This window comes from Heterocephalus glaber, unplaced genomic scaffold, assembly GCF_053883595.1.
Source record: "Heterocephalus glaber isolate CG9 unplaced genomic scaffold, H.glaber_assembly_v1.0 deba00001608, whole genome shotgun sequence".
Taxonomy (NCBI): Eukaryota; Metazoa; Chordata; class Mammalia; order Rodentia; family Bathyergidae; genus Heterocephalus; species Heterocephalus glaber.
Window position 1 is genome coordinate 41,434,676 of NW_028258379.1, and position 25,925 is coordinate 41,460,600.

The 25,925-nt window shown below is 61.8% G+C and overlaps 3 protein-coding genes across 21 annotated transcripts; all 3 read left to right on the plus strand.

Annotated features, from left to right (window-relative positions):
- Positions 1-1,710: 1,710 nt before the first annotated feature.
- On the plus strand, positions 1,711-6,368 carry Crip2 (cysteine rich protein 2). 9 transcript variants are annotated; one of them, XM_087195708.1, is made up of 10 exons: positions 2,064-2,192; positions 3,192-3,321; positions 3,508-4,190; positions 4,628-4,722; positions 4,796-4,853; positions 4,995-5,135; positions 5,229-5,297; positions 5,369-5,463; positions 5,646-5,703; positions 5,801-6,368. In XM_087195708.1, exons 3-10 carry the CDS (start codon positions 4,160-4,162, stop codon positions 5,866-5,868), a joined length of 615 nt encoding a protein of 204 aa, XP_087051834.1. In that variant the 5' UTR covers positions 2,064-2,192; positions 3,192-3,321; positions 3,508-4,159; the 3' UTR covers positions 5,869-6,368. The 9 variants fall into 9 exon arrangements, 8 of the variants coding, with proteins under 8 accessions (XP_012921520.1, XP_004836868.1, XP_004836870.1 ...); XM_013066066.2 differs by lacking the exons at positions 2,064-2,192; positions 3,192-3,321 and adding an exon at positions 1,711-1,983 and having other exon boundaries at positions 4,031-4,190; XM_004836811.3 differs by lacking the exons at positions 2,064-2,192; positions 3,192-3,321 and adding an exon at positions 1,711-1,983 and having other exon boundaries at positions 4,034-4,190.
- Positions 6,369-12,742: 6,374 nt separating this feature from the next.
- On the plus strand, positions 12,743-14,355 carry Crip1 (cysteine rich protein 1). Its single transcript, XM_004836810.4, has 5 exons — positions 12,743-12,901; positions 13,761-13,855; positions 13,926-13,983; positions 14,068-14,114; positions 14,228-14,355. Exons 1-4 carry the CDS (start codon positions 12,862-12,864, stop codon positions 14,106-14,108), a joined length of 234 nt encoding a protein of 77 aa, XP_004836867.1. The 5' UTR covers positions 12,743-12,861; the 3' UTR covers positions 14,109-14,114; positions 14,228-14,355.
- Positions 14,356-14,536: 181 nt separating this feature from the next.
- Tedc1 (tubulin epsilon and delta complex 1) lies at positions 14,537-24,466 on the plus strand. 11 transcript variants are annotated; one of them, XM_021243258.2, is made up of 10 exons: positions 14,537-15,220; positions 15,767-15,864; positions 16,103-16,530; positions 16,636-16,714; positions 17,031-17,233; positions 17,458-17,613; positions 19,101-19,205; positions 21,754-21,951; positions 22,258-22,428; positions 23,932-24,466. In XM_021243258.2, the coding sequence occupies exons 3-10, from the start codon at positions 16,393-16,395 to the stop codon at positions 24,259-24,261; spliced, it is 1,380 nt and encodes a 459-aa protein (XP_021098917.2). In that variant the 5' UTR covers positions 14,537-15,220; positions 15,767-15,864; positions 16,103-16,392; the 3' UTR covers positions 24,262-24,466. The 11 variants fall into 11 exon arrangements, with proteins under 11 accessions (XP_021098917.2, XP_087051828.1, XP_021098918.2 ...); XM_087195702.1 differs by having other exon boundaries at positions 14,537-15,214; XM_087195706.1 differs by lacking the exon at positions 14,537-15,220 and adding an exon at positions 15,226-15,311 and having other exon boundaries at positions 16,380-16,530; positions 19,101-19,199; positions 21,865-21,951.
- The last annotated feature ends 1,459 nt before the right edge of the window (positions 24,467-25,925 follow it).

Below are 25,925 nucleotides of genomic sequence, written 5' to 3' on the forward strand. Positions count from 1 at the left end.
TGTCTCCCAGCTGCTTGGAGGTCTGAGCTTAAAACTGGGGGCTGGGCACAGGTGGGGAGGGCAGGGGCCCAGGAATGGGTTTCCCAGCTTTGTTGTCCCCACAGCCCAGGACAGGCCTTCCCAAGACAGCAGGTGGTCATGCCTCAAAAGGTTGGGGGCTGCCTGGAGATCTCATGACAGCCTACCTGTCCTGCCAAAGCTGTACCCCACAGTACTGCCCAGCCTGGGCCTCTCCATCTACCACTGGGCCAAACCTGGGTTCCCTGCAGCAGAGCAGGACTGGACCACAGGGCACCATGTTGCTCGGGGGTGGTCTGGTGGGGGGACCTGCCCAGTGCCTGGTGCTCTGACCTGGCCACTCAGGCTCCTGCCCATTTCCCTTGGACTCAGCCCTTTCCCATACCAGGAGTCCATCTGACCCTGTCACTGCCCAGCCTGTCAACCTCCATGGCCATGAGACGAGGCCAGGACCACTGCTCAGTGTCCCCTGACCTGTGGCCCTTCCCACAGACCCAGAAGAGCCCCTTAGCACCAGGGAGCCTCTTTTGCCCCCTCCCCACCTATTCCTCTGCTGCCACCCTTTGGCCCCATCCACCCTTTGGACTGGTACCCTCAGGGGCCCCTCCTAGAAGACCCCTGTCCCCAGCCAGTCCATCCTTAGAGCCATCCTACAAATATCAATGTGGGGTGGAGTTGAGAGGGTGGTCCAGGCAGACCTGGAGGACATAGTGATGAGTACACCGGGTGGGGCCCAGCGGCCATGAATTCAGCCTGAGCGAGGAGCAGGCTGTGGGTGAAGGGCCTTGCCCATCGTCTCCAGCCTTGCTGGCATGCATCCAGAGGTGCCCAGGGGAAGCTGGTCAGGCTGGTCAGTCAGGCTTTGGGGGTGCATGTGTTTCAGGCTTCTGTCGCCATGGAAATGGCAGTGTCTGTAGGCTAAGGAGGGATGGCCCCCCCCACGGAGCCCAGGAAGACAGTCACCATAACCCCTGGTTTCCGAGGGCCCTGGAACAAAACACACCACACCAAGGGCCTAGAGGTGGTAACGAGGCCTGTCCTTGGCTGGGCAGGTGCACCCAGCAGGGGAAACGAAGCCGACCTCAGAGTTTGTCAGGGCCTTGCAGACACTGTGGGGCGGGGCTGGGCGGGGGCCACTGTGTGCAGTTGGCTGCCCAGACTGGGCCTAGTCATCAAGGCTTTCAGTGGGTGGAGGACGTTTGTCCCCCAGGCCCAAGGGCCCAGCTTGAGCTCAGAGAAGGGCTGGTGGGTCCAAGGTTGGTCCCGAGTTGGTACCTCCTGCTGGGCGCCAGGATGAAGCAGGAGAGACGGGAGTGGTCAGGCAGGCAAGGCCCGGGGGAGAAAAAACTAGGAGTCGGGAGGAGTTCCTGAAGGCTGGCAGGGTAGGAGCCTCGATCTGACTGGCAGGTCCCTAGCTCTGCCGCCCATAGGATGCCTGGGGCCAGGATGGGTGCGGCCGGGGTCCTGCCGCCTGGGATCTCGGCAGGTGTCAGCCCACATCCCTGGCACGGGTGGGTGTGCGTGGGAAGGAGCTTCGGAGCTCGAGCGCCCTCTCACCCCTCCCGTCCCCTCCCATGTGATCAGTGCTGTTTTTGGAACTAGCAGCGCCCCCCCCCCCACAGCCCGCAGCCCGTCTTCAGCACCACAGACAGGACCGCGGCGCCCAGCCCGCCCCGAACTAGCCGCTCCGCTCCAGAGGCCGTTGCTATGGAAACTGAGCAACAAAAGGAGGCGGCGCCGCGCGGCGGGCGGGAATGGGGGTGGGTCTGCTTGCAGCCGGGGCCCTCTCTCTTCGCTAGCTCCCGGGACGCCGGGGCGGGCTCCACGGACCCTGGGCCGGCTCGCGAGGGTGCGCCCTACCGCGGAGCCTCACGATGCCGGAGGAACCCGAGGGAGGAACTCGTGGCCGCGGCCTCCCAGCCTGTACGGGTGGCGCCCGGTTGGGTCTCCCGCCACCCCCAGCAGGTGCGCCCCGCCCGCGGCGCCCCCCCGCTGGTCCCGGTGGGCAGGGTCCCGAGGCCCCGCCCAGGACGCTGAGCCAATGGCGAGCGGGCGGGGGGCGGACGGGAGGCGGGCGGCGGCGCGGAGAGGAGCGCGGGTGCGGGGCGCGGGCTGACCGGGCGTACGGACCATGGCCTCCAAGTGTCCCAAGTGCGACAAGACCGTGTACTTTGGTGAGTGCCGGCCCCGCCACCCCGCCGCGCCCACGAGTGCTGGCTTGCCGCGCTGCCCACGCAGGCGTGGCCGGGGTGGGGCTGTCAGCGCCTGAGCGGCGACGTTGCTCAGCGTGTTCCACTCTGACCATCGCCAAATACGCGGGTGGGCCCGTCAGGGTCGGGCGGGGCAGTGGCCTGAGATGGCCCTCGCTCAGCCTCAGGGGTCCCCGCTATCCCCTCAGCGCCTGGATCCGCCGCCCACCAGCGCGTGGCGGGAGCCGTGACCCCAGCCCCTCCAACGTCTCCCCGGGCCGCGAGGCCAGGGCCAGTGGCGACGCGGTTCTATCCGGGGGAGCGACCTTGGCCTTCGCCTGCCGCGTGTCCCAACGCGCTCTCTTCCCTAGCGAGTTCCCCCTCAGGTTCCCACGGAGGTGGCTGGGGTGGAGCGGGGATGGAGTTGACTTGTAGGTCCCAAGAGCTTGAGAGGGCAGCAGGTGGCCAGGATCCCGGGCTCCTGGAGGTCCGGGCGGAGGGGCACAAGCACAGGTTGACGGAAGGGGCTGGTCTGTCCCCCCAGATGCCCCGAGAACCCCCTCTCCGGTGCTCACCGGCCCCTGGCCTGCTCGTTGTGATCCCTGTGCGGCACCCCCTGCCCTGTTCCTTCTGGCTGCGGCCCTCCCCACTTTGCCACAGAGGGACAGAGTGGGCCAGCCAGAATGGAGGGTAGCAGAAGGGTAGGGTCCCTTCCCTGGTCATCCCAGGAACAATGGTCAGTGGCTAGGATGTGGAGGAGGCCTCTGGACTTCCCTGCTGACTGGAGGAGGAGACTCCACACAGTGGTTTACTCTTCCCACGGGGAGGACCCGGATTTGCTGGGAGTGCTTCTGGCCTGGGCGCCTCAGGGGCTTTCTGCCTCCTCCGCCTCTGCCTCCTGGGGATCTAGCCCAGCCCTCCTCCCTGTTGCAGAGATGGCTCAGGGTGGGGACACTCTCCGGGACCTCCATGTCTCTCCTCTAGGCCTTGCCAGCTCCGGGCTCTCTGGGGCCTGGTCCAGCAGGCAACCCGGAAAAGCACTCTGCTGGCTTGGGTTCTCAGCAGGAACACAGGCCCTCAGACCCAGCTGGCTTCTGTCCCGTCCAAGGCAGTGGTAAGGGACTAGCAGGGGTTTTAGGGTCCTGTGCCCCAGCAGCCCATGCTGGAGTGGACCCTCTCAGTGGGGACATTCCAGGGGGACCTCAGGGTGCCGTGCCTCTGTGTCCCCCAGAGCACAGGCAGCTTGGGCAGGGAGCTGGCTCTCTCAAAGCCATTAGCCTGATCGATCCTCTGTTCCCAGCTCCAGCCTCTAATGTGGCCATTGACCCAGCCAGCAGTCGGCAGGTCAGCTGTCTGCCCCCACATGGCCCATGTCCTGGAGCTAGCTGAGGCAGCATGCTTCTGGCAGCCTTGAACTGCAGCTGCCACAGCCGCCGATGGCCATCCAGACAACCTCCTTACTGCAGTGCTACCAGAGGGTTCCAGGCCACCAAGGAGGCCAAGCCTGCCTTCCTCCCAGCTGGCCCTGCCTACCCTGGTGCACATAGCAGCCCCGAAGGACCCTGATCAGATATTGCCCTGTGTTGTGGGGACACGCGGGGGTGGGGCAGGGTCCAGGAGGTGGCCTTTGGGCTGTGCCCAGCAGTTTCCCTCAGGGCTTTGGAGAGCCAGAGTCAGCCCCACTGGGGCCACCTGGAGGATCCGGGTTTGCTGCCTCAGAGCAGCTCCCCTGTGGCTCTGGGGTAGATTGTGTCAGGGGTGGGGAGGAAGTCCAGGGGAGGCCTGGCCTAGGAGGGGACACTGTACAACTCAGAGGCACTCAGCAGGGTGGCTGGAGCCTCGCTAGTGACACTTCTCCTGGACGCCTCGTCTGGCTTCTTCCCTGTGGAACTCCGGCTGTGGGCCAGCTCTTCTTCCTGCCCTACTCTCCACCCTTTTCCTGCCTCTGCCTCATGTGGATGCCTGACTTCCGTCCATTGGGAGGTGCCTGGGCATCCCCCCACAGGGTGGGGATGGCAGGCACCTGATCTTCAGCAGCTGGCCTCAGACCTTTGGCGCCCAGGCGGCAGCTGGAGGCAGCAGGGTGGGGGAATCTCAGGGCTTAGGAAGAGGAGGCCAAATATAGACAGATGGGGTTCTGCCTGGGGTCCTATGGGAGGAGGATTAGCTTTCCCAAAGCCCAGACTGAGGGCTTCCCCTCAGCTCAGGGGCCTTGCAGGGAGAGGCCATCAGGAAGAGAGGAGAGGGAGGATAGATGTGGGGGAGGCAGGTGCCAGGGAGAGAGGGCAGGTGTTGGAGGGAGCAGTGCACCCAGGAGTCACAGCAGGCACAGAGGGGTGCTAGGTGCCTGAGCTAGGGTGCGAGGGGCACAGTGCGGCCCGGTGAGTGCAGGGGCCCTGAGCCCACCCCACCCTTTGCAGCTGAGAAGGTGAGCTCCCTGGGCAAGGACTGGCACAAGTTCTGTCTCAAGTGTGAGCGCTGCTCCAAGACGCTGACACCAGGGGGCCATGCAGAGGTGAGTGGGGGAGGGAGGGGTTGGGGGAGGGGCAGGGTCTGCAGCCAGACCCCTGACTCCACCCTCTACCCAGCACGATGGAAAGCCCTTCTGCCACAAGCCCTGCTATGCCACGCTGTTCGGACCCAAAGGTGAGTGGCACAGGGCATGACCTCTGCTGATCTCCAGCAGTCTTGGTGCAGTGTGGGTGCCCTGGCCCCATGGTTCCCAAAAGCCCACCTTGGGTGGGTTTGTGTGCCTGGCCATTGCCCACCCACCCCCAACACCTGCAGGTGTGAACATTGGTGGTGCAGGCTCCTACGTCTATGAGAAGCCTGTCTCGGAGGGTGTTCTGGTCACTGGCCCCATTGAGGCCCCTGCAGCCCGTGCTGAGGAGCGGAAGGCTAGTGGCCCCCCAAGGGGGCCCAGCAGAGGTAAAGTCCTTGTGGGTGGTGGAGGTGGGAGGTTGAGGAGGGACTGCAGTGGGGCCAGGGTTCCTTGGTGGCCCTGACCCCACCTGCCCGCAGCCTCCAGTGTGACCACATTCACCGGGGAGCCCAACCTGTGTCCTCGCTGCAACAAGAGGGTCTACTTCGGTAAGTGACCCCCGCCCCACCCTGCCTCAGGGAGTCTGTGGGCAGCCTTGTCACCTGCCCCTCCCTTGCAGCTGAGAAGGTGACATCTCTGGGCAAGGACTGGCACCGGCCATGCCTGCGCTGCGAGCGTTGTGCCAAGACGCTGACTCCAGGTGGGCATGCAGAGGTGAGCACAGGTTGAGTCCTCAGGAAGGTTGGGGGTCCAGGAGACCCCCAAGGTAAGCAAGCCTGAACTTGGCCTTGGAGCCACAGGGTTCTTGGAAGGGAGAGCACAGGTCATGGCCTTTGCCACCTCTGGGGAGTGGGGAGAAGGGTCTGTGCCCAGCATTGTCCCTGTTCTGCCTGCAGCATGATGGCCAGCCCTACTGCCACAAGCCCTGCTATGGAATCCTCTTTGGACCCAAGGGTGAGTGTAGCCAGGGAGTGCAGGGTGTAGGTACTCCCTCCCCTGCCCAGGCCCCAACTTGTCCCTGCCTGGCCACTATAGCCACCTCTCTCCACAGGAGTGAATACCGGGGCTGTGGGCAGCTACATCTATGACAGAGACCCCGAAGGCACTGTTCAGCCCTAGACCCCTCCCTTCTGTGGGGCGGGGTCCATCTGCCTCCTGCTGATCCTGCCCAGGCCCCCTGTCTAGCTCTGTGGGGGACAGTGACCTGCTGCCCCCTGCCTCAGTGTGTCCTGCGTGCCAGGAGGAGGAGGAGGCAGAAGCCATCTGCAGAGCGGCCCAAGCCCAGCCCATGTTGTGGTGTGTCTCTGTCATGGGGTCCCATGTGTCCCCACAGCCCCTTCTGTGTGCTCCTGTGCCCATCATTCTCCATGTCCCATGTGTCCCCATGACCCTGGTGGCTTTCTGAGGTGGCTGTCTTGCCCTCCTCCTGCTGCCCATGCCTGTCCACCAATATTTATGCTGCAGCTTGCCAGTGATGGCCACCTGCTCACAGCGTCCCCAGGGTGGGGTCACTCTTCTGCCTGGCCCCCATGCTGTCTCCTTACCCTCACATGGCTCACATTTGGTCCTGAGACTTTTGCTGTCAATAAAGGTTTGGGGATTGCAAGACCCAGTCTGTATCTGTGATTGTGAGATGTGTGTGTGACTCTAGGATGGTGTCCCTTTGTCCCGTCCACTCATGCTCCCACCCAGGGCCCCTGGCTGAGGTGGAATCCAAAGCTGTTTGAGAGGGATCTGGTTTGGGCATTGGGACCATCACTAAGGTTGGTGGATATTGGGGAGGGCCAGACTGGGCAGAGGAAGGGGCATCCCAGGAAGGGGTCCAGGTGAGGGAAGTGGGATGGTGTTCATTCTGAGACCCCAGGGAGGTGGTTCTTGCAGCTGGACCCAGACCTCGGAAATAGCAGCAAGCACTGAGCCAGGAGACTGAGGTGGGCAGGTGACCAGCAGAGGGTTCTGTGCAAAGGATGGGGCACTGGTGAGGGGTGAGTGGGCAGCTGCGGCCTGTGGTGGAGGCCCAGAAGGTTGGGGGGTGTAGCCAGGACAGGTCTGGCCCCTCCCAGGATGACATCTTCTTTACTTGGCGAGCCTCTAGTGGGTGAGGGTGACTCATCTCGGGCTGGGGGCTTCAGCCTGTCTCTGCCCAGGTGTTCAGTGGCTGGGTCTAGAGTGATAAAGGAGGTTGTCTCGGCTCCACATGTGACCTAGGTTCCTGCCTGGATACCCAGGGGCCTACAGCCTCCTCCTCACTGGGTGCTCCTGCCACCTGCCACTTTGAGGACACCCACGAGAGGGCGTTCCTGTGCTTTGGCTCAGCTACTGCAGTATTGTGGGGCAGCCCTGGGCTCTTTCTCCTCCAGCAGGGCACCATACCCTGTCACCCACCTGGAGCGAGGGGCTCTCAGACCTGGCCACTCTACAGAGCAAAGTGACCCACCAGGCCTGTGCACACCCCCTCCGGGACGTGGGCCGGTGTGACTGAGTCTGGAAGCCAGGCCTGTCATCCTGTGAGCCGTGTCTGTGTTCCTGTGCCTGGGTGCAGGGCATCGGCTGGCTCTGGTGCCCAGCAGTGCTGCCACTGCCTCCCATGCAGCCTGGATTGTAGCCAGCACAGTTTCCCTACGGAGGAGGGGTTGAAGCAGGTGTCAGTCACATACACCTGCTCAAAGGCCCAGCTGGCCCCTCCCCGCCAAGAGGCTCAGTTTCAGCTTTAGCCCAGAGCTCACCGCCCAGGAGCCCTCCCCACTCTCCTGGGCTCCTGGTGCTGGGCGATGTTCTGCCCTCTGCAGAGTGGGAGGAAACCATGGAGGGGACCTTCCCCAAATCAGGGCAAGAAGCCTTGCTGGGCTGAGGAGCTGAGAGACAGCAGTCTTGCCCGCAGATCAGCAGATAGGTCCCTTGTCCCTGTGGTCAGCAGTGTTCCCCCACCCAGGCAGGAGCAGGCAAGACCAGGCCATTTCCTGCTGGGGAAGATGACGCTGCTGTGTTTGTTTCTGAGGGGTTGCCTTGGAAACTGGGGCGTTGCTGCTACTGTTTGTCTGGGCCTTGTTGCCAGGTGGTGTCCCATGCACCACCTCAGGCTCTTTTGGTGGCACCAGCTCCCAATGCCCCCACGAGGGAGGAGAGGAGGGGGACCGAGTGCTTTTGCCCTGGGATCCAGCTTTCCTCACCCCTCCAGGAGGCTGCCCACCAGCCTTATCCCTCTGACTCTCACCCAGCCAGTGAGCTGACTCCAAAATGTCATCTGACTTCCTCTGTCCTCTCTCAGGACCTCTGGGAGCTGCATGTAGAGGCCCATAAGGAGCCTTGTCCAGGGCTCTGCACAGCATTGTTCCAAGGCCCTGGGCTCACCTAGGTCTCTCCTCCAAGATGCTCCCAGACACACCCCTCCCTGCCTGGTGCTGTCCCTGTGCCAGTGGAACCCTAGCTGGAGTTCCCACCCAGGCATCTCAGTGGGAGGAATCAGTCTGTGGCCCCCTCTGTCCCCACTTCCCAAGTCCTAGACTGCCTGTCTCCAAGGCTCATCCTCCAGGCCCCACCCAGCTTCCTCTGCAGTGACCCTGTAGTGGGCCTGGCATCTTCTCCAGCCCTAGCTCCTTGCAGGCCCCATCTTGCTCAGGCTCTTTCCAGAACCTCTGTGTGGGGGGATTTAGCTCATCGGCATAGCTCCTGCCTGGCAAATGCAAGGTCCTGAGTTCCATCCCTGATACAAAAAAAAAAAAAAAAAAAGTAGAACCTCTGCAGGACTTGGGGTGGCGGCACAATGCCCTGCTGTCCGTGGGTCCAGCTCACTGGCAGCTGGTTTTAACCTGGTGGGCTGGAGAGCAGGAAATCACCACGGACCTCTGGCAGGCACACACAAGGACTGGTCAGGGACCAGGGCAACCAGGTGTGGGCAGCTATTTCCCAGGGCCTGGCTGGCTTTGCAGTGGGCTCAGATGCTGGCTCCTGAACAGAACCTCAGTGGCTGGACAGTGAGGCTGGAATTCAAGGCGGTTCTGCCAGGGTTTTGGTTCCAGGAAGCAGACTGGGCAGCAGGCCCAGCCCCAGGGGAAGGGAAAAGGAGGGGCACCCCATCTGGCCAGACTGAAGGCCAGGCAGGGGTATAGTCCTGTTGGGAAGGGGCCAGCTGGGGAGCCCCCACCCCTCCACACCAGCCCCCTGACCCTGTCCTGCTGCCTCTTGGAGAGGAGGAGGCTGAGTGCCCTTCAGCTGTGCCTGAGGTATAGGCCCTGAAGGGTGAAGGAACCTGGCTGGGAAGCAGGGTCCAGCCCTCCCCACCCAGCCATGGGCCTTGGCCCAGCAGGCCAATTGGGGCAGGTCCCTGGGCAGCCGGGGTCCCTGGAGACAAGTTGCTGAAAATAGGCCCTGGGAACTGTGACTGTCTTGGACTGCTCCTGCAGGGAGGGTGGGGGTTGGAGGCCTCAGCTGGTTTCCCCTCACCCCTACACACTTTACTGCAGCCTGAGTTGGCACCTTGGTGCTAGGGGCTTGCCAGCAGCCCTGGGAGAGTCTTCACACCTGTACATACCCTCAGCAGGGCCCTGGGCTAGGTTCGGGGTGAATGTGTGGGCAGAGGCCTTGCTCAGCAGTTGGAAGGGCGGGCCTCTTTCCACGTGGCAGTGGTGGTGATTCCTCAGGGGTCATTGGACCCAGTCCTGCCTTCTCTGGCTGGCCAGTGGGGGGCGCAGGGGTGTGTGCAGAAAGGAGGCCCACAGCTGGGAAGGAATCCTAAATTCCCCCAGGTCTCCGTGCTTTCACACTGTCCCAGAAAGGGCTGAACGTTTGGACACAGCCCCTGAGGCAGGCCTCAGGGAGTTCAGTGTCCTGTCCTCAACCCTCTCCACTCTGTGTGGGTGGCCTCCGGCACAATGGCAGAGGTGGAGTGGTCCTGAGTCAGGTTGCAAGACAAATTGGGCTGAGCTCAGGGGAGCAGTGGCCTAGCACCTGTGTGGGCAAGTGTCCCACAGGTACTGGTTTTGGGGTTAGTTACAGGGATGTGAAGTCTGAGTGGAGGACACAGCTGGGGCTGCAGCTGATGAGAGACCCACCCACAGGCAGGACCGACCATGAGGAGCAGAGAGAGAAAGGGCAGCTGAGGCCACATCAGCCTGTGGCTAGAATTTGGGAGGGGTCCAGGGATGGTGTGTGCGCGCGCATGCCTTTGTGTGTGAGCTGTATGCTTGTCTTCATGTCTGTGTGTGTCTGCATTCTCTGTGTGTGTCTGCATCTGTATTCTCTGTGTGTGCCTGAGTGTGGTTGTGTATGTCTACATGTCCTGTGTGTGTGTGCATGTGTGTGTGCATGTGTGTGTGCATGTCTTTATGAGTATGCCTCTGAGTCGCCTGGAAAAACCACTGTGTACTAACACAGGGGTGTGGCCCATGGCCCTTGCCTCCCTTGGGATCTCTCCCCCACCCTGTGACCATGGTAATGAGAACAACAACAGGGGTGGCCAGGAAGGACTCATCAAGGGTTTCAGGGGGGCTCCCTGGCAGGGCAGGGCTGTGGTCTGGGTGTGGGAGGAATTCTCCTTTGAGTGGGGCAGTGGAAGGAGCTCAGTACTGGAGCATTGCCCCACCTTCCCTCGAAAATGTCACCTGGCGGCCAGGGATTTACCTCAGTGGTTCTGCCGCCTGCCTCAAAGGCATAAGGACCCGAGTTCGATCTCCGGTACCAAAAAAAAAAAAAAAAAGTCACCTGGTTGAAGCTCTAAGACACCTGTCTCAGAGCCTGGGTGGGTGAGGCTGGACAGAAACATGTTTGGCCATGTGCTCTGGGACTCCATGTGTGACCCCAAGTCCCTGATGGAACTGCACAGGATGCCTGCAGCCTGTGCGTGTGTGTGTGTGTGTCTGTGTGTGTGTGTGAGACCAAGGCTCTGGACCCTGGTGTACATGGCTCCGAGGTGGAGCCACATGCTGGCTGCCCTGGGCTCCTAGAACGGTGAGATGATGAGCACCCTGGGAACTGCACGATGAGGACCTCCATCCCTCCCTGGTCTCTCCCATGTAATCGGGGCTCTGCCTAGCACTCCTCCCCCTGGATGCCTCTGCCCATGTGTCTGTATCTCTGCCCTGGTTGTGTCCCTGTCTCCTTAGGGCCCCACTACTCACAGGGGTCAGGGGACTGGGAAGTCAGGATTTGCCTCCTTGTTATTAGACTTGAGAGGAGACTCTAAGGGATGGGCAGGAGAGGTGGAGCAGGACTGGGCTGGCGGCCTTGAGACCAGGAGCCACCCAATGGTGCCTGTGCCCAGCAGAGCAAGCTGATGGCCCATCTCAGGGTGGCTTTTAAGGTCTACCTGGCCCAGGAAAGGTCTGTCTTTGCAGGGACTGTGTGCACCCCTGTTCTGGGAGCCCTAGCCACCGATGGCCTCCATGTCCTTATGGACCTCAGAGCTTGTAGAGAACCCCAGTCAGGCCTCAGAGGGGGGTTGAGGGGAAGGCAAAGAGGAGCCCTGGTTACATGGGTGGGGACTCCCTGGAGTTGTGGCCTCTGTGAGGGACATGTGATGTCCTGGTCACAGGGCATCCATGGCTTTCCCTCTTTCCCAGCTAGGCCTGGAAGTGGCAGTGGGCAGGTGGGGTTCAGGGAAGGGGGCATGGGGATACCCAGGTGCAGTCAGGGTGGAGCACAAGGGCTGGGGAGGGTGGGTTGTACTGGTGCAGGAAGAGGCCAGGACAGCCCCAAAGTGACATCTTGCTTCTTTTGGTTTGGTTTGGTTTGGAGACAGGGTCTTGCTGTGCAGTTCAGGCCAGCCTTGAACTCATGGCCATCCTCCTGCCTCAGTCTCCTAAGTGCTGGGATCACAGGTGTGCGCCCCGACGCCCCACCAGTCATCTTGCTTTTGAGATGGGTGTGTTGGGGCAAGGAGAGGCTGAAGGAGGTGGGACAGGGCAAGGGGAAGGCCTGGGGGCTGGGAGAGGTGGATCCTTCCAGCAGGGGACAGCAGAGCAGGAAGTGAGGGATCTATGAATATGGGGCTTGCCTGTGACCCCAGTATTGGAATGTTAGGCTGAGACCCCACCCAGGAAGAGGTCTGAGCTAAGGAGGACTCCACAGGGCCCCCTCTGTGAGCTGTAGACCTCACCCCTAGGGTTTCCCTGGGCCAGCGATAGGCCCTCAGTCTTCCTCGTTCTCGGGGCAGGACAGGACCGTCTCTGCCTGGCACCAGCTGGACCGCCTCCACCTTAGCTGGGCTCGGACTTGGACCGCTCTGAGTGCCAGGTGCTTCCCAGAGATAAGACACCCTCCCTATCTGGGAATCCCTGAGGCAGCCTAGGGGTGGCCTCCTCCTCTGCCCCCAGCTCATTGGTCCCCAAATTCAGGCTCTGCTGTCCTGTGGAGGAGGAGCTGCTCTGGCTGGGAGCTCCCTCTTCCAAATACCCCAGGGATGTCCACTGCATCCCATGAAGTTTCTTAGTTTTTGCTTTTTTGGTACCCGGGATGGAACTCTGGACCTTGCGCTTTCAAGGCAGGCGGTGGAACCACTGAGCTAAATCCCTGGGCCCCATCCCACGGAGTTTCAAGACAGCAGCAGGCAAAGGGAACTGACAGAGGTTGGAATGCCCCTTGGGCCTGGTGGGCTGGAAGACCTGAGCAGTGTTGAGATTCTTGAGATGTGTCCCCAGCCCTCTTCCTAAGAGAACAGAAAGTGAGCATACTCTCACATGCTAATTCGCGCTTTCTGCACTTTAGAAGTGACCTTGTACCCTCCATGGCTCCCACAGATCTCGGACCCTGGCAGGTGCAGCTTGTGGCCTGGGGCGGGGCACACCTCCAGGCTGCCTGGTTCATGGGACCTCGAGATGCGCCAGGCGGAGGCTCCCGGGCCCCCGCCCCAGGGATCCCCGCGGTCTCCGAGCTCCAGTTCGGCCCTCGCCAGGCAGGTCCCGCCTGGGGCGCGCGTGGGCAGTTCCCAGTTCTCGGCTGGTCCGCCTCCATTTGCGGTCCCGAGGTCCAAGTCCAGACTCTGGGGCGGGGCACGGAGGCGGGGCATCAAGGGCGGGGCCCCGGGGTCCCTCAAAGGCGAGGACTGAGGGTTCCACCCCGTCCCGCGCCCACAGCCGTCTCCAGCACCGCTGCAGCCCCTGTCTTGGACGCTCCGCCATGCCCAAGTGCCCCAAATGCGACAAGGAGGTGTACTTCGGTGAGCGCTCTGCCAGGGCCGACGCGGAAGCCGGCCCGAGGCGATCCGGCTTGGAGGGGAAGACCGGGGAGCTACGGCCCCCGCCACCAGGAGGGCGTGGAGCGGCGGGGCTGGGCACCACCTGGGTGGGAGGGTGGGGAGCCCTGCCTTGATGGTCCTGCCATCCCTGCCCACTCGGTATCTCTGCCTGTGCTCCCCGCCTCTAATCTCCGGTTTCTTGTGACCTTCTGTGTTCCATTCCCTTTGTCCCCCATGATCCTCGTCTCTGGGTCTGGGTCTCCTGTCTCGGTGACCCTACGCACCCCTGGTCTCTGGGTCTCCGCGGCTTCTGACGCCGGGTCCCCATGCGCTCCCCCGCTGGGCGCGCCCTGGGCGGGGTTCCCGAAGGGCGGGAAGAAGCCGGCGGGGCGGCCCCTAGCACTAAACGGAAACAGGCGCAGAAACCCGTGCCCCCGGCGCAGTTCGTCCCGCTTGGGTCCCTAGGGCCCATCTTCCCGCCCCGTGCACCCCAGGGCGTACACGATAGGACGGAAGCAGAAAGGTCCCTCGGGCCCCACCAGACACAGGGGCTGAGGCCAGAGTCCTTAACTTTAGTAGCCTGGCCCAGGCCCAGCCGTGGGGTGCCTCTCCACCGCCCCCCCCCCCCCCACGGAGTCATGCCCTTGAGCTTCCTAGGAAGTGGCCCTTCTGGTTTGTTCTGGCTAAGGGGACTGAGGAGTTTCCTTTGGGAAGGGACAGGGTGAGACACCAAGGTGGACTGCCAAGTGGAGAGAACCCAGTGGATGGACAGGAGCAGGGGCGTACAAGGGGTGGATGTGGCTGCCCAGCAGCAGGGACTCAGGGAGGGTCTGCTCTGCAGCTGAGCGGGTTACCTCACTGGGCAAGGACTGGCACCGGCCCTGTCTGAAGTGTGAAAAGTGTGGAAAGACGCTGACTTCCGGGGGTCATGCTGAGGTAGGTGGGGGCAGGTTGGCGGTGGGCTGGTGTGGGGGATGGGTCCGCCTCATGGCCCCTCTCTCCGCAGCATGAAGGCAAGCCCTACTGCAACCACCCCTGCTACTCTGCCATGTTTGGGCCCAAAGGTATGCTCTGAGGACCCTGGCCTGGGACCCTGACCCAGTATGGAGCCCTGCGTTTTAACCTGTTGACCCTTCTCTATCCTGCAGGCTTTGGGCGGGGTGGTGCTGAAAGTCACACCTTCAAGTAGACCCAGGTATAACACTGCCTCCACTGCCATCAGCCCACCCAACCTGGGGTCTGGCCATGCACGGGGCTTGGTGGCAGGGGTTGGAACTGTGCTCACATCTGCCCTGCCTCTCTGTACAGGTTTTGGAGACCCCATCCTTGGCCACTTGCTGGGCCACTGGTCATCCAGGCAGATGCCAAGCCTTACACCCAGACACCCAGGGCTCCCAGCAGCCCCTCATGTCCTCATTAAACCTGAACCCTTGGAAGACCCGTGTGTGTTTGTGTGCACTGTACCACCCACATGTGAGCCAGTGGGCAGTGGAGGGAAACAGGAAGCTCCACAAAGTGTCCCTGCTCCTCCCACTGCAGTGGGCACTGCTGCCACCCTGTTGGGGGTCTACCACGGCTGGAGTCCCATCTGAAGGGCAAGAGTCCAGGTCTCCTCCCAATGCCCAGACCTGCAGAGGTGCCCCTGCCCTGGGTGGTACTAGCCCAAGGTGAGGCCAGGGCCAAAGGGCTAGAGGAGACTGGAGTGGGTGGAGCTTTGAGGCTCCGCTGGCCCAGGTCAGGGTGTGAATCTGCTGGAACTGTGCTGCTTCCTTTTTTTCTTTTGGCACTGGGCATCGAACTCAGGATCTTGTGCCTTCGAGGCAGGCATTGGCACCACTGAGCTAAATCCCCAGCCCTCTGCTTCCTTTTGGAGATGCTCTGGGGAGCTGTGGTGAGACCTTCTCGCCTGGTCCTTTCCCACTTCTTGCTACCCCACCCCAGTCCCCTTCCTCTCAGGACGGACCACGTGTTTGCTGGGGTGTGCGCAGCTGCTCAGCAGGGACCCAGATGTAGGGTTCCCTTTCAGCCCTCCTCCCTGCCCAGGAACTTCCCCAGTGGCCTGGAGTTTGGGTGCTAGCTGTTGGTCATGCAGGGAGCTTTCTGGAAACTCCCTGGTCAACTGAGGCAGCGCTGCTCACTGGTGACCCTGTGTCAGACTCCTGCCCACCTCAGGCCATCTCTCCCTGGCCCCTCGACTTCACCTTTGGAGCTGAATAGCTCAGAAAGCCTCAGTCTGGTCGGGCGGTGCGGCAAGAGCCACCCGGATGATCTGTACGGCAGCACGTGTGCGTCTGTGTGAGTGTGAGTGGGCGATTCTGGAACTCCAGGAGGCACAGAACATCGCTCTGTGCAATGAGCGGGGTGGGACAGGCCGAGCCGGGATGCTGAGCAGGTCTGAGCTGCCGGTTGCCCCGTGGGAGGTCGGGTGGGTGACTGAGGGCCAGCTACACCTGGAGTCCAGAGCGGGCCTTGCGGTGTAGGGCGTGGGGCTGCGGTTCCTGTCCCCGGGGTCCCACCAGCGAGACTTCTGCACCCGGGTAGCTCAAGGTCTTAGTTGGGGCAGGCTTGGGGTGCACCACCTGCGCTCGCCTGGAGGCCTGTGGGAAGTGGGGTCCGCCGGGCCAGGCTAGAAGAGCCCCGAGGGACTAACCAGGGTGGGGTGCGGGGAAACCAAAGCTACGGGCGTCAGGGCTGAGCAAGAAGGAGGCGCACTTTACGCTTGAGGGGCTCGCAGCCGGGGTAGCTGTACCGGGCGGGCGGGCGGGCGGGCGGGCAAGAACCGAGCGGTCGCGCGTCCGGCGGGCTGGAAGGTGCACGGGAGCACTACTCGCTGTCCGTCCATTCCAGATGTGCACCCAGGCCTGGGCCGCGTCCTTCTCTGCACCGGGGACGGCTGCGGGGCCGTGCGGGGGAGCTTCTGGGTGACAGGCAAGGGAAGGCTGCAGGTGCGGCTGGGCAGAGGGAGCTGGGACGGGACACGGGGGCTGGGTGTCCCCAGCGTTGTTGCCTGCCACGGGCGCTTGCTCTGAGAGGAGTCGCTGCGGGGCCTGGTGTGCCTCCTGGCGGCGGGGCCCAGGAGGCTCTGCGTAGGACGCCGGCCCGGCTGGGTGGGGCTCGGTTCCGCGGTCCTCCACGGCTCCAGGGGGCGCCTTTGGCATTAGCGCCCCCTTTAACCCCACGCAGGTGATGACCGCCCACGGTTGCTAGGTGACTGGTGGCTCGCTGATTGGCAGGATCGGGGCGAGGTAGGGTGTCGGGCGGAGATTGGGCCCCAGAGTTCGGACTCGACAGAGCTGCCTGGACCTAAGGCCCACCCCCGAAGCCCGGAAGTGCTTTTGCAGGCTGGTGTGTGGACCCTGCCGGCACAGTGATTGGTCGCCGCCGGACCTAGGCGGCGGTGATTGGGTGCGGGGACCCGGGCGGGCAATCCTAGAAGGCCTGCTGCGGACTGTTTGGGTAGGCAGCGGCGCGGGATGGACGGAGGGGCTGCGGCCTGGACGGGAGCCGGGCCCAGGACACTGCCGGAGGCCATCGCCACGCTGAGTCGGTCGCTGCCAGCCGGGCCTAGCCCCGAGATCTTCCGCCGCGCCAAGTTCGACCATCCAGAGGCGGTGAGGCTTGCGGGGCGGGTGCCGGGCGCCCGGGCTGGGCGTGGTTCTGGGCAGACGCAGCGGGCGGCGCGGCCCCGCTGACAGCTGGCTCCTTCTTCGCCACAGGCCCCAGTGCTCTGGCGGCTCCTCTTCCGAGTGCTCGCGCCTCTCCGGGCGAACTGCGCCGCAGCCTCGCTGGGCCGGGGTAGGTGGCCTCTCCACGATAAGCCATGCCCTCACGACAAAGACATGGCCCCAGGGGCTGGTCCTGCACCCCTCCGGCCTTGGCCCAGCCCCACTCTGTAAAGCCCAGCTCCAGGCAAAGCCACACCCAGCGGGCGCTGGCCTTGCTCACCTGGGTAGCACCGGCCCCGCCCTTCCTCATCCTGACTGGAGTCAGCCCCCCTGCCCACGGTTTCCTCTGAGATGGGCCGCTGCTTGGGGAGTCTGTGGGGTCTTCAGATGGATCAGGTGGTGTCACGTGCAGGTGGGGGTCCCTCTAAACGGGTGGTCTCCTTCAGGGGCCCAAGCCCGCTGGGTGAAGGTGGTGTTGCACTACTGCGGCTACCCGAGGCCAGCTCTAGCACAGCTCCCAGAAGATGGCTCCCAGGGCAGCAGGGAGCTGCTGCTGGCCTTTTCCTGGCTCCTGGCCCGAGTGCCCCTGCTGGAGTGGCTGCTGTCCCAGACCTGCGTGCAGCTGGGTGACCAGGTGCCCACGTTCGAGGTGCGTGTAGAGTGAGGGTGAACCGGGCCAGGCCTGCCTAGAATCCCTGGTACTCCAGGGTTCCTGTGGCCACAGCAAGGCTGGGCAGGGCCAGCCCCCCTGCATGTGACTTTGGGGCAGCCCTGGGCCAGCTGAGCTGGGAGGCTTAGCCCTGCCAGGCAGCATCCTCCCCATTTGGCCTTCACAGTTACGGCAAGCAGGGCCTGATACTTGTTCCCCCACAGTGTGAGGCCCTGGCCAGTCCTGGCCTGGCTGCACCCCAAGTGGATGCAAGGCGCTCTGTGGACCTCCGCCGCCTGCAGTGGCTGATGGGAAAACTACGGTTCCGGTGGCGGAGCTTGATCTGCAGTCAACAGGAGCAGTGTGCCCTCTTGAGCAAGGTAGGGTGGGCACATGGCTTCCTACCAGGGCAGCTCCCCTGGGCCCAGGCCCCAGGCTGCCTTTCCCCTCACCCTGTGCACCAGGCCTGGAGGGGCTGAGCCCAGGCTTCCAGCTGAAAGTGTGGGCTGGCTGGGGCTGGCTGGGCTTGCTGGTAGAGTGGAAGGCGGGTGTCACAGAGTTCACTGGGTGGGCTTTCTTGTCACCAAAAGTCACTATGGCTTTCAGACTCCACATCAGTAATTCTGGGAATGACTTCTGGGGCACGGAGGAACTCTGCCTCCTAGGCCTAGAGGGTCCCCATCCTGGCTATGGCTGAATTGGGGCAGGGGAGCTTTTTTTTTTCTTCCCTTTTTGAAAATGGTCTCACTAGTTACCCAGGCTAGCCTGGAACTTGGGATGCTCTTGTCTCAGTTTCCTGAGTGCCTGACTTGTAGGGGCCTCTGAAAGGACCACTGGTGTGGGCCCAGCAGCCCAGCAGCATGCTCAGCATGGGGTGAGGGCTGACAGCCCCCACAGAGGTCTCAACAGCTTCTCCCAAGGGCACCACTCCTTCTTACCTGGCCTTGGCCCTGGTGGCCCCCACCCGTTAATGTCTGTGCTGCCCCCTGCCCTCACGTCTGGCAGTTCTCCTTTTCCCCTACAGCTAGGTGATCACTCTGCATCCCCACCACTGGCCTTGAGGGACTGCTGTGTTGCCCTGTCATTGGGGTCAACAGGTCTGCAGCTTCAAGAGCCTGCCACTCTGCAGGCAGAATGGGAGGCCCTGTTCCACTGTGCCATACCCCTGGGGAGCTTCGTTGTAGGGGCCCCAGGGTGCTGGCAGCTGTCCTGAGCTCAGTCCTGTCCTGGCCAGCCTCAGGTAAGGTGTGGCCTCTCTCAGCCTTTTTCCTCATCTGTGATGCTGGTGGAAGGCTCTCCAGGGTGCCCAAGCTGAGTGATAGAGGCTGTTGCAGTGTGAAACCACGGCAGTGTAAAGGATGTAAAGATTGCTTGGAGACATGGCTTAGTTCAATCACTGAGAGACCCACAGAGGCTGCTTCTCCAGATGAGAAAGCCTTAGGGAAACCAACAAGCTGAGAGACCTCTGTAAGTTATTTATTTGTAACTCAAGGACGTGAGAACAAAGATACAGAAGAAAAGCACTTACAACATTTGTATAGGAGTTTTGGTCAGGGGCAAGGAAGGAATGGGGTGGTTTGTTATGCAACACATGTTGACCTAGTTTAAGCAATCTTATTGGAGCAGAGGGGACACAATGGCTGAAGCAAACATCTCTGAGAATAACTTACTGTTGATTCTGCTGACTGTTATCCTGCAGATCTACTCTAAACTTAGCCATGTATTCCAGGAGCACGGGAACTATTATTCCCAAGGTCCCTTTTCACATTCACTTCAATTACTCCTTTGGCCAGAGTCTTCCCACAGGAGGCCCGGTACTGGGGGCACTGTCACCCACATAGCCTGGGATCTATGTTACCCATTTCAGATCCACACGTACACCCATGGCTGCCACAGCGACCAGAACCTTGGCCACCTGTCTGTCACTGAAACAGAGATGCTTAGGGACCCAGAAGACAGCCAGCAGGTGAGGGTGGGTACCATTTGCAATGGGCAAGGCCTGTTGGGGTGACCTAGGGCTGGTCTTTGGCTTTGAGCAGTGGCTGTCTCTAGCTGTCTGCCAAGCTCACTGTCATTGCTGGTATGGGTGACAAATGTGTCCTCTGGGCCTCTTCCTGCCCAGGGGCTGTCTACTTCTCCTGGCATCTGGCAGGTGTTGTGTATGCCTGGCCCCTAGCTAGGTTGGGCAGCCGAAGGGGCTCAGGGGCTGGGCTGGGCTGACAACTGGCTGAGCAAGGGGCCACTGGAATGAGGAATCCTGGCCTTGGGTCTGGGGTGAACCTGGAGTGCATGGGGGTATCACGGGGTGGGGGGGGGTAGCTGGCTTCAGAGCCAGGGGCTGTGGGAAGGGTCACCTGAAGCGGGGCAGGCCTGGTGGCCAAAGTCCTGCTTGCTGACCATGGGTACTGGCTGCCTTTGAGGCAGGGGTGCCCTGGGCGATGGGCTCCTGCTGTCCTAGGCAGGAGGCTGGGCCCCAGAGAGCACAGGTATAAAGGAAAGCAGGCACTGAGCCTGAGTGGCTTAGGACCCCAGGTGTCCTCTGTCTGAGGTATCACCCCAGCACATCCAGTTCCCCCTACTTCTGCTGCCTCCTTCCCCCACTGACGTGTCCCCCTTCCTCTTCCCACCCTTGCCTCTGCTTCTTTCCTCTTGGCCACCTTCATCCTTGGGCTTCCAGGTCAGGACAGGGCTGACTGTTAATTAGAGTGGGGGTCTGGGGCACCCTGAGCTGTGGCTTGGGCCGCCCAGCCCTCCTAGGTCCTGCTGGGAAGGAGGCCTGGAGCCGACTGAGGCAATCCTCCTTCCAGCCTGGTCCCTTCCTCTCTTCTTTCTCCCCCCTCCCTGAGGCTTGGCCGCACCCTCTGGCTGTCCTGAACCTTGGGCAGGCGAGACTTAGGGATCCAGGGGAGACAGATGTTCTGCCTCGGCTACAGGGCTTCTGCAGATCTCTGCCTGGAGCCTGCTCTGGGCAGCTGTGGACCCCACAGTGGCTGAGGTGCCTCTGGTAGCACCTGCCAAGCCTGGTGCCAGCTAGCCCAGCTCAGGTAGGGCCTGTGCTTTGTGTGGAGGCGCTGAGGCAGCATTTGGGTGCCCCACATGCCCTTGGCCCTGTCCCTCGTTCAGAGGTAACTCAGCCCCATCCCTGCATTGGAGCAGAGCTGAGGCTGCCCAGGCTCAGTCTGGGCCTGCATGGGACCACTTATGGGCCCTCTGTGGGGTGCAGCCTGGGGGGCTGAGGTGCCTCTTACCCGGAGGCTGGCGTGTGTTGGTGCCACAGGACTGTGGGAAGCCGTGGTGGGGTGGCCTGGGCCCATGGTTGTCTTCCTTCCAAGTTCTGGAGGAGCAGCTGGCCAGTGCTTAGATCTGGCCTGCTTGAAGGGCCTACACTGTCGGGCCAGGTCCCAGAAGCTTCTGGAAGGATCTGTGTCTGGTGTGGTGCCAGACATGCTGTTGGGTGGCTGAGCAGCTCCCCTGGTCACAGGGGAGCCTGTTGCCATCTGTTTCCCTGCCAGAGAGGGAGGCAGGGAGGTGGTGGAGTGGGATGGGAAAGGAGGGGAGAGGAAGCGACCACTTGCTCCTCCATGTGCCTGCCTGGCTTGGTCTAGGGCCACACTGTGTGCACTAGCTCCTGCCTGTCCCTGACCTTGTCTCTGCTGGGCTTAGGATGGGCTGGCAAGGGCTGGGATTCAAGGTCACTCTCTGTCGAACTAGCCTCAAACCTCCAGCCCCTTGGTCTGCTCTCTGCCTCCCTGTAGAGCAGGTGAAGAGGCCCTGGCATGTGCTGCCCAGCCGGGGTCCTGTCCCTGCCCAGGGGTCTGGGCCCTGGTGCAAGCGCCATGAGTGAGTGCCCTCCTTTCTGTGGGAGCCAGAACTCTGTGCCAGCCCTGACGTGCACCATGCATCCTGGCCCATACATCACCAGCTCCTTGTCCTCACAAAGGAGGGGTCAAGTGCTAGGTGATCTGTGTCTGGAGAGGAGCCACCAGGCTGAGGTTCCAACTCAGGATATCTGGGTGGAGGGAGGGGCTAGGAGGCTGTAGTTGCAGCCAGGCTGGTAGGTGCCTTGAAGGCAGAGGTAGAGCCAGGGCATACTGTGCTGGGCATCTCCTGGGCCAGCCTGCGTGTGTGTGTGTGTGTGTGTGTGTACACATGTGTGTGCAGGGCCAGCAGGTTCTAGGTGGAAGGGTGGAGGGAGGGCTCCTGATCTCATCCTCCCTTCCCTGTAGAGCTCAGTCCTGTTCTCTGCCTGTGTCCCACCTTGCCACCTCCCACTTGGGCCGGTGCAAACTCCTCCCAGCCTTTGGGCTTCCCCTCCCTCTGAGCCTTGCACCCTCTCTTCCTAGGCCTCCTCTTATGTGTGCACCCCCCAGTCAGGGTATATGGCAGAGCTCTCTGGTGGAGAGGCACCTGGGTCAGCCCTGAGCCTTGGACCTGCCATGGGGTGGGTGTGGGGACCACAGGTGTGCTTGGAGGGGTAGACTGGTGGGTCTAGTTGATTGTAGGGCCACCCTTCCCTGCAGAAGGGACCTGAAGCTCTCAGGCAGATGCTCAGGTGCCCTGGGAGCCAGGCCCTGTGGCTGCCAGCAGACACACTGGTGCAGGCAGAAGTGCCCAGCTTGCTTGCTCTACAGTTGTTGCGGGTACTGGAGCGGGAGAATGCCCGGCTGGAGGCAGCTCTGGAGTGGCGGCAGTGTGAGCTGATCTTCTGGCAGTGGATGGTGAGGCCCCCGCGCTGCCCCTTCCCTTCCTGGCCTGGGCGGTGGCCACACCCTGGGAGATGGGGGACTTCCTACTTCCTGGACACGAAGAGGAGCCCTTAGGGAGCCCGGCACCCACCTGCCCATGATGTGGCTTGTCTTCAGGCCCTACCTTATGCCCCAAGGTGTTGGGCTTTTGCACGTGCTGGGGGTCATAGCTGCCCAGGCTGTGGGAGTGTCACCACTGTCTCCTGGGCCTTTGCAGCCTCGACCCTGTGGGCTGGAGGCCTGTGCCTGGTGTACACCCTCTTGCTTGGATCTCTGCAGGACACAGTCCTGGGTGCCTGTCCCCCAGAGGGCCCTGCTGTGCCCACGTTCTTGCCTAGGATCCCTGAGCATGGGTGTCAGGAGCTGGAGCTGGTGGCTCGAGAGCTGCAGGCCCTGCAGGAGAAGCTGAGGGAGCAGGTGCTCAGCCGGCGCCAGGCCTGGGAGACCCAGGTGAGCCCCACCTACCTGACTGGGCCCCGCCCTGCAGATTCAGTTAGCCTTAGCCCTGCCCATGCAGGCCCTACCCCACCAGACACTGCCCCCTCTAGGGCCCCCCCCCTTTCAGCCCCTGCCTATTGGGGAGAGTGGATTCCTGGGCACCCTTTAACTGAGCCACTAGTTGGATTATCTAGTTTAATTGGATTAGATTTGATAGGTGATGCATTGGGACCACTTTCCAGCAAGGCAGGGAAGTGCACAGTGAGGGGTCCCCACAGACTGCTGCAGCAGCCCTCTGCATGCCTCCAGACCGCCTGATTGGGATCTTGTTCTCCAAGGGATCCTGGAGAGGGGGTGAGCCTGCCTTGCATGGCATGGCCCACCCCCTGGCACCTATGCAGGTGTCCCTTTGCCCTGCTGGTCACTCTTCCACATGCTGCTTGGGGCCTGTGCCTCTGCCTCCTGCTGGTGGCTACTGCCCCATGTCCAGTGGACCTCTGAGCGGGCTCCTCCTGGCTGCAAGTGCTGAATGCTACTCCATTTCTTTGGAACCCAAGGAGTACTGAGCTACATCCCCAATCCTTTTTTAAAAAATGTTTCTGAATCAAGGGTCTTACCAAGTTGCTCAGGCTGTCCTTGGACTTTTTTTTTTTTACGGTACCAGGGATCAAACTCAGAACCTTGCACTTGTGCGCAGGCACTACTGAGCTAAATCCCCAGCCCTTGAACTTTTGATACTCCTGCCTCAGCCTCCCAAGTAGCTGGGATTATAGGTGTGCTTCATCATGCCTGGCATATTTTCTTTTTTGAAAGCATTTCAACACAAACAGCCAGGCAGACTCACCTCAACTCCCAGCAGGCCTCCATGAAGACCAGGGTGTTCCCCATACCTGTTGCCTCAGGAACCTTCCTCCAGCCCAGGAATGAGGGCCAGTCTAGGTCATGTCCGTGTCCTTGGGGAATCCCACCCTGCCTAGCCCCAGACATTCAGGTGGCTCCCTGGGGTCTTCTGGAGTGGGCTGAGAGTTCAAACCCTAGGACTGTCCCAGGGCCAGAGGTGGCCTCAGTGGGCAGCTCCCTGCCCTGGGAGTTAGGAGGTGCTGCAGCGGAGGGTGGTGGTAGGAGACTGTACAGACCTGGGGAGTGGTGAGCAGGCTTGGGGGTAGGAGGCCCCAAGCTTGTCTCTGAATTCGGTATGGTGGCACACCCATCTCCACCTCCCAACCAGCCAGCTAAGCCTGCTGCTGAGGTCTTGTGAGGCCTAGGGGTGGGGACTGGGAGTGTCTGGGGCCCGGCTGTGGCTGATAGGGCTGTGTGCTCTATGAGGGTGAAACCAGGCCTAGGACAGTGGCCCCTTCTCTCTGGAGGGAAGATACTGGGCACCATCACTTTTCCACAAAGAAGTGAGGGCCCTTGGTGGGACACCCCCAGGCCCCAGGAATCTTGAGAACCCTGAGCCCTGTGTCTTGGGGATAGAGCTGCCGTGCCTGAGCTGCTGTGGCTCCCTCTGTTCAGGTTGGAGGCCTGGGCCATGGGCCAGAGTGGAGTGCAGCACGGCAGGCCTTGCAGCAGACTGTGGAACAGGAGCTGCTGGCCCTGCAGCGGTCCTGGGAGCAGGAGAGGGGCCCCAGCCTGACTCAGGGGCCCCACCGTCTTGTGAAGATCAAGGCTGGGACAGCAGGGGCCCAGGGCCTGCCAGTGGCTGAAGTGATCAGGGCCCTGAGGAGCCAGGAGGCCAGTCTGGAGGCGATGCTGTGCTGGCTGCAGGGACAGTGTAGGCAGGAACTGGCCAGGCTGGCAGGAGCTGTGCCAGGCCTCCTCTGGATCCTGCCACCTGGATGCTGAGGTCCCACAGACATATCCTCCTTGTGGGAACCTGCCTGGGCTGTGCTGGCCTCCGCGGAAGAGCAGGTTCTGGAGCAATGGATACAGGGCCAATGTGGCCTGCAACTCTGGGACTGGCATAGCTGCTCCCTGTGAGGAGGCCTGGTGAGGACTCAAATAAATGGTGGAACCTTCCCTGCCTAGGGGACCAGGCCACTTCCCTCTCTGCTGTCTTTCTGTTTCTTTGGGTGGGAAGAGGGAGCTCAGACCCAAGGTGCCTGAGCTGAGCTGCACCAGAGGCACCCTGGGGACCCTGGGGACAGAGGCTGTGGGAACCCCACATCTGCCCTGAATACAGCTGTGCCCTCCTACCTCTGCCTTTGCCCACTGCAAATCCCAGTGCAAGCAGTGCATACAGCCTTCCTCCTGTGCTGGCTGTGGATGTGTCTGTATGTGGGTGGGGTGGGGGCCGGATGGGGCCTTGAGGGGCTCTGGTCCTTTCCCTGGGGGTGGTGCCCAGGGGGAGGGGAGCCCGAGTGGACAGAGGGGCTTTGTTCTGGAGGCTGCTCCAGAGCTCAGCCCAACAAAGAGCTGCCTGTGTTGGGTTTGCGCCTACAGCCAGCAGAGTGGCCTCTCTTGCTGTCTCCCCCACCAGCAGGCACAGGTGGGTCTGCAGCCTCCAGCCTTGCCTGCATCCCCATCCCAGGCTTCAGACCCTGACCTAATGCTAAAGGAGAAGGGTCCACTGGGTTCCCTCCAACCTCCTGCCTGTCTGGGCCAAGGCCGTTGTCAGCCCCTGGGCCCACTGCCTGCTTCATCTTACAGAGTCCCACCTGACCCTCATGGGCACGGGGCCCACTCTGCCACCATCCTTGACCCACACAGCCTGGTTTAAGCTCCTCCCACCTTAGGCCCCCTCCTCCCTGGCTCCTCTTACTGCTTCCATCTGTAGTTTGCAGCTCCGGTCCAGGACATGGGGCCTTGAGGTAGCCTCTGGAAGTGGCCAACCCTCCCGCTTGCTGTGCCTTGGCCTCCTCCTGTGTCGTAAGCAAGGCCACGTAAGCTCCCTGCAGCCAGGAACCTGTCTGGCCCGGGGTTCCCATCAGAACTTCATTTTAAAAGCCAGATGCAGATTGAGTGTCCTGGAGCCGTCACTTTTCCACTTGCTTGGTTGCTTTGGTGCAGTTGTAGGCAGAGTTCTTGTGTGTACATGTCTGTGTGCCTCTAAGTCTATCTGGGGCTCCTGAGGTGATGGTGGTGGTGGCTGTGGGAGTTCTGGCAGCAGGATGCTACCTGGGGAAGCCAGGTTTACATAGACTCGATGAGCAATTGTGGTTGACAGGCCAGGGGTGCAGTGGCTTGAAACAGCCCACATTGCTGATCTGCAGTTCTGAGGCCTGAGCTCCTACACCATTAGTCAGGGTTGAAGTCAGGTATTGGGAGGGGGCTGTCTGGATCCCTTGGGAGAATCCCTTCCCAGCTCAGAGGGACAGCTGATGGGGTTGCCAGGGTCCTCACTCACACCCAGCTCCTGTCTTTTCCTGACTTTGAGGAGCAGTGTGATCACACTGTCCCTCCTATTCCTCTCCACACCCCTGGGCAGCAGGGCTTGGAGCCATGAGCAGCTTGGGGCCACTGTGAGCATCTGTGTGAAGACATGCAGCACTTCCCTTTGCTCTTATGGA

Bases quoted from the DNA above. Each gene is read 5' to 3' on its own strand.
- Crip2 (XM_013066066.2), top strand. From the start codon at position 1,726: ATGGAAACTGAGCAACAAAAGGAGGCGGCGCCGCGCGGCGGGCGGGAA. The intron at 4,191-4,627 runs GTGCCTGGGCAT...CACCCTTTGCAG, and splicing joins TGACTTCCGTCCATTGGGAG to CTGAGAAGGTGAGCTCCCTG. The intron at 5,464-5,645 runs GTGAGCACAGGT...TTCTGCCTGCAG, and splicing joins CTCCAGGTGGGCATGCAGAG to CATGATGGCCAGCCCTACTG.
- Crip1 (XM_004836810.4), top strand. From the start codon at position 12,862: ATGCCCAAGTGCCCCAAATGCGACAAGGAGGTGTACTTCG. The intron at 12,902-13,760 runs GTGAGCGCTCTG...TCTGCTCTGCAG, and splicing joins CGACAAGGAGGTGTACTTCG to CTGAGCGGGTTACCTCACTG. The intron at 13,856-13,925 runs GTAGGTGGGGGC...CTCTCTCCGCAG, and splicing joins CTTCCGGGGGTCATGCTGAG to CATGAAGGCAAGCCCTACTG.
- Tedc1 (XM_021243259.2), top strand. From the start codon at position 15,184: ATGATCTGTACGGCAGCACGTGTGCGTCTGTGTGAGTGTGAGTGGGCG. The intron at 15,312-16,379 runs GTCTGAGCTGCC...CTGTTTGGGTAG, and splicing joins CGAGCCGGGATGCTGAGCAG to GCAGCGGCGCGGGATGGACG. The intron at 17,614-19,100 runs GTAGGGTGGGCA...TACCCATTTCAG, and splicing joins AGTGTGCCCTCTTGAGCAAG to ATCCACACGTACACCCATGG.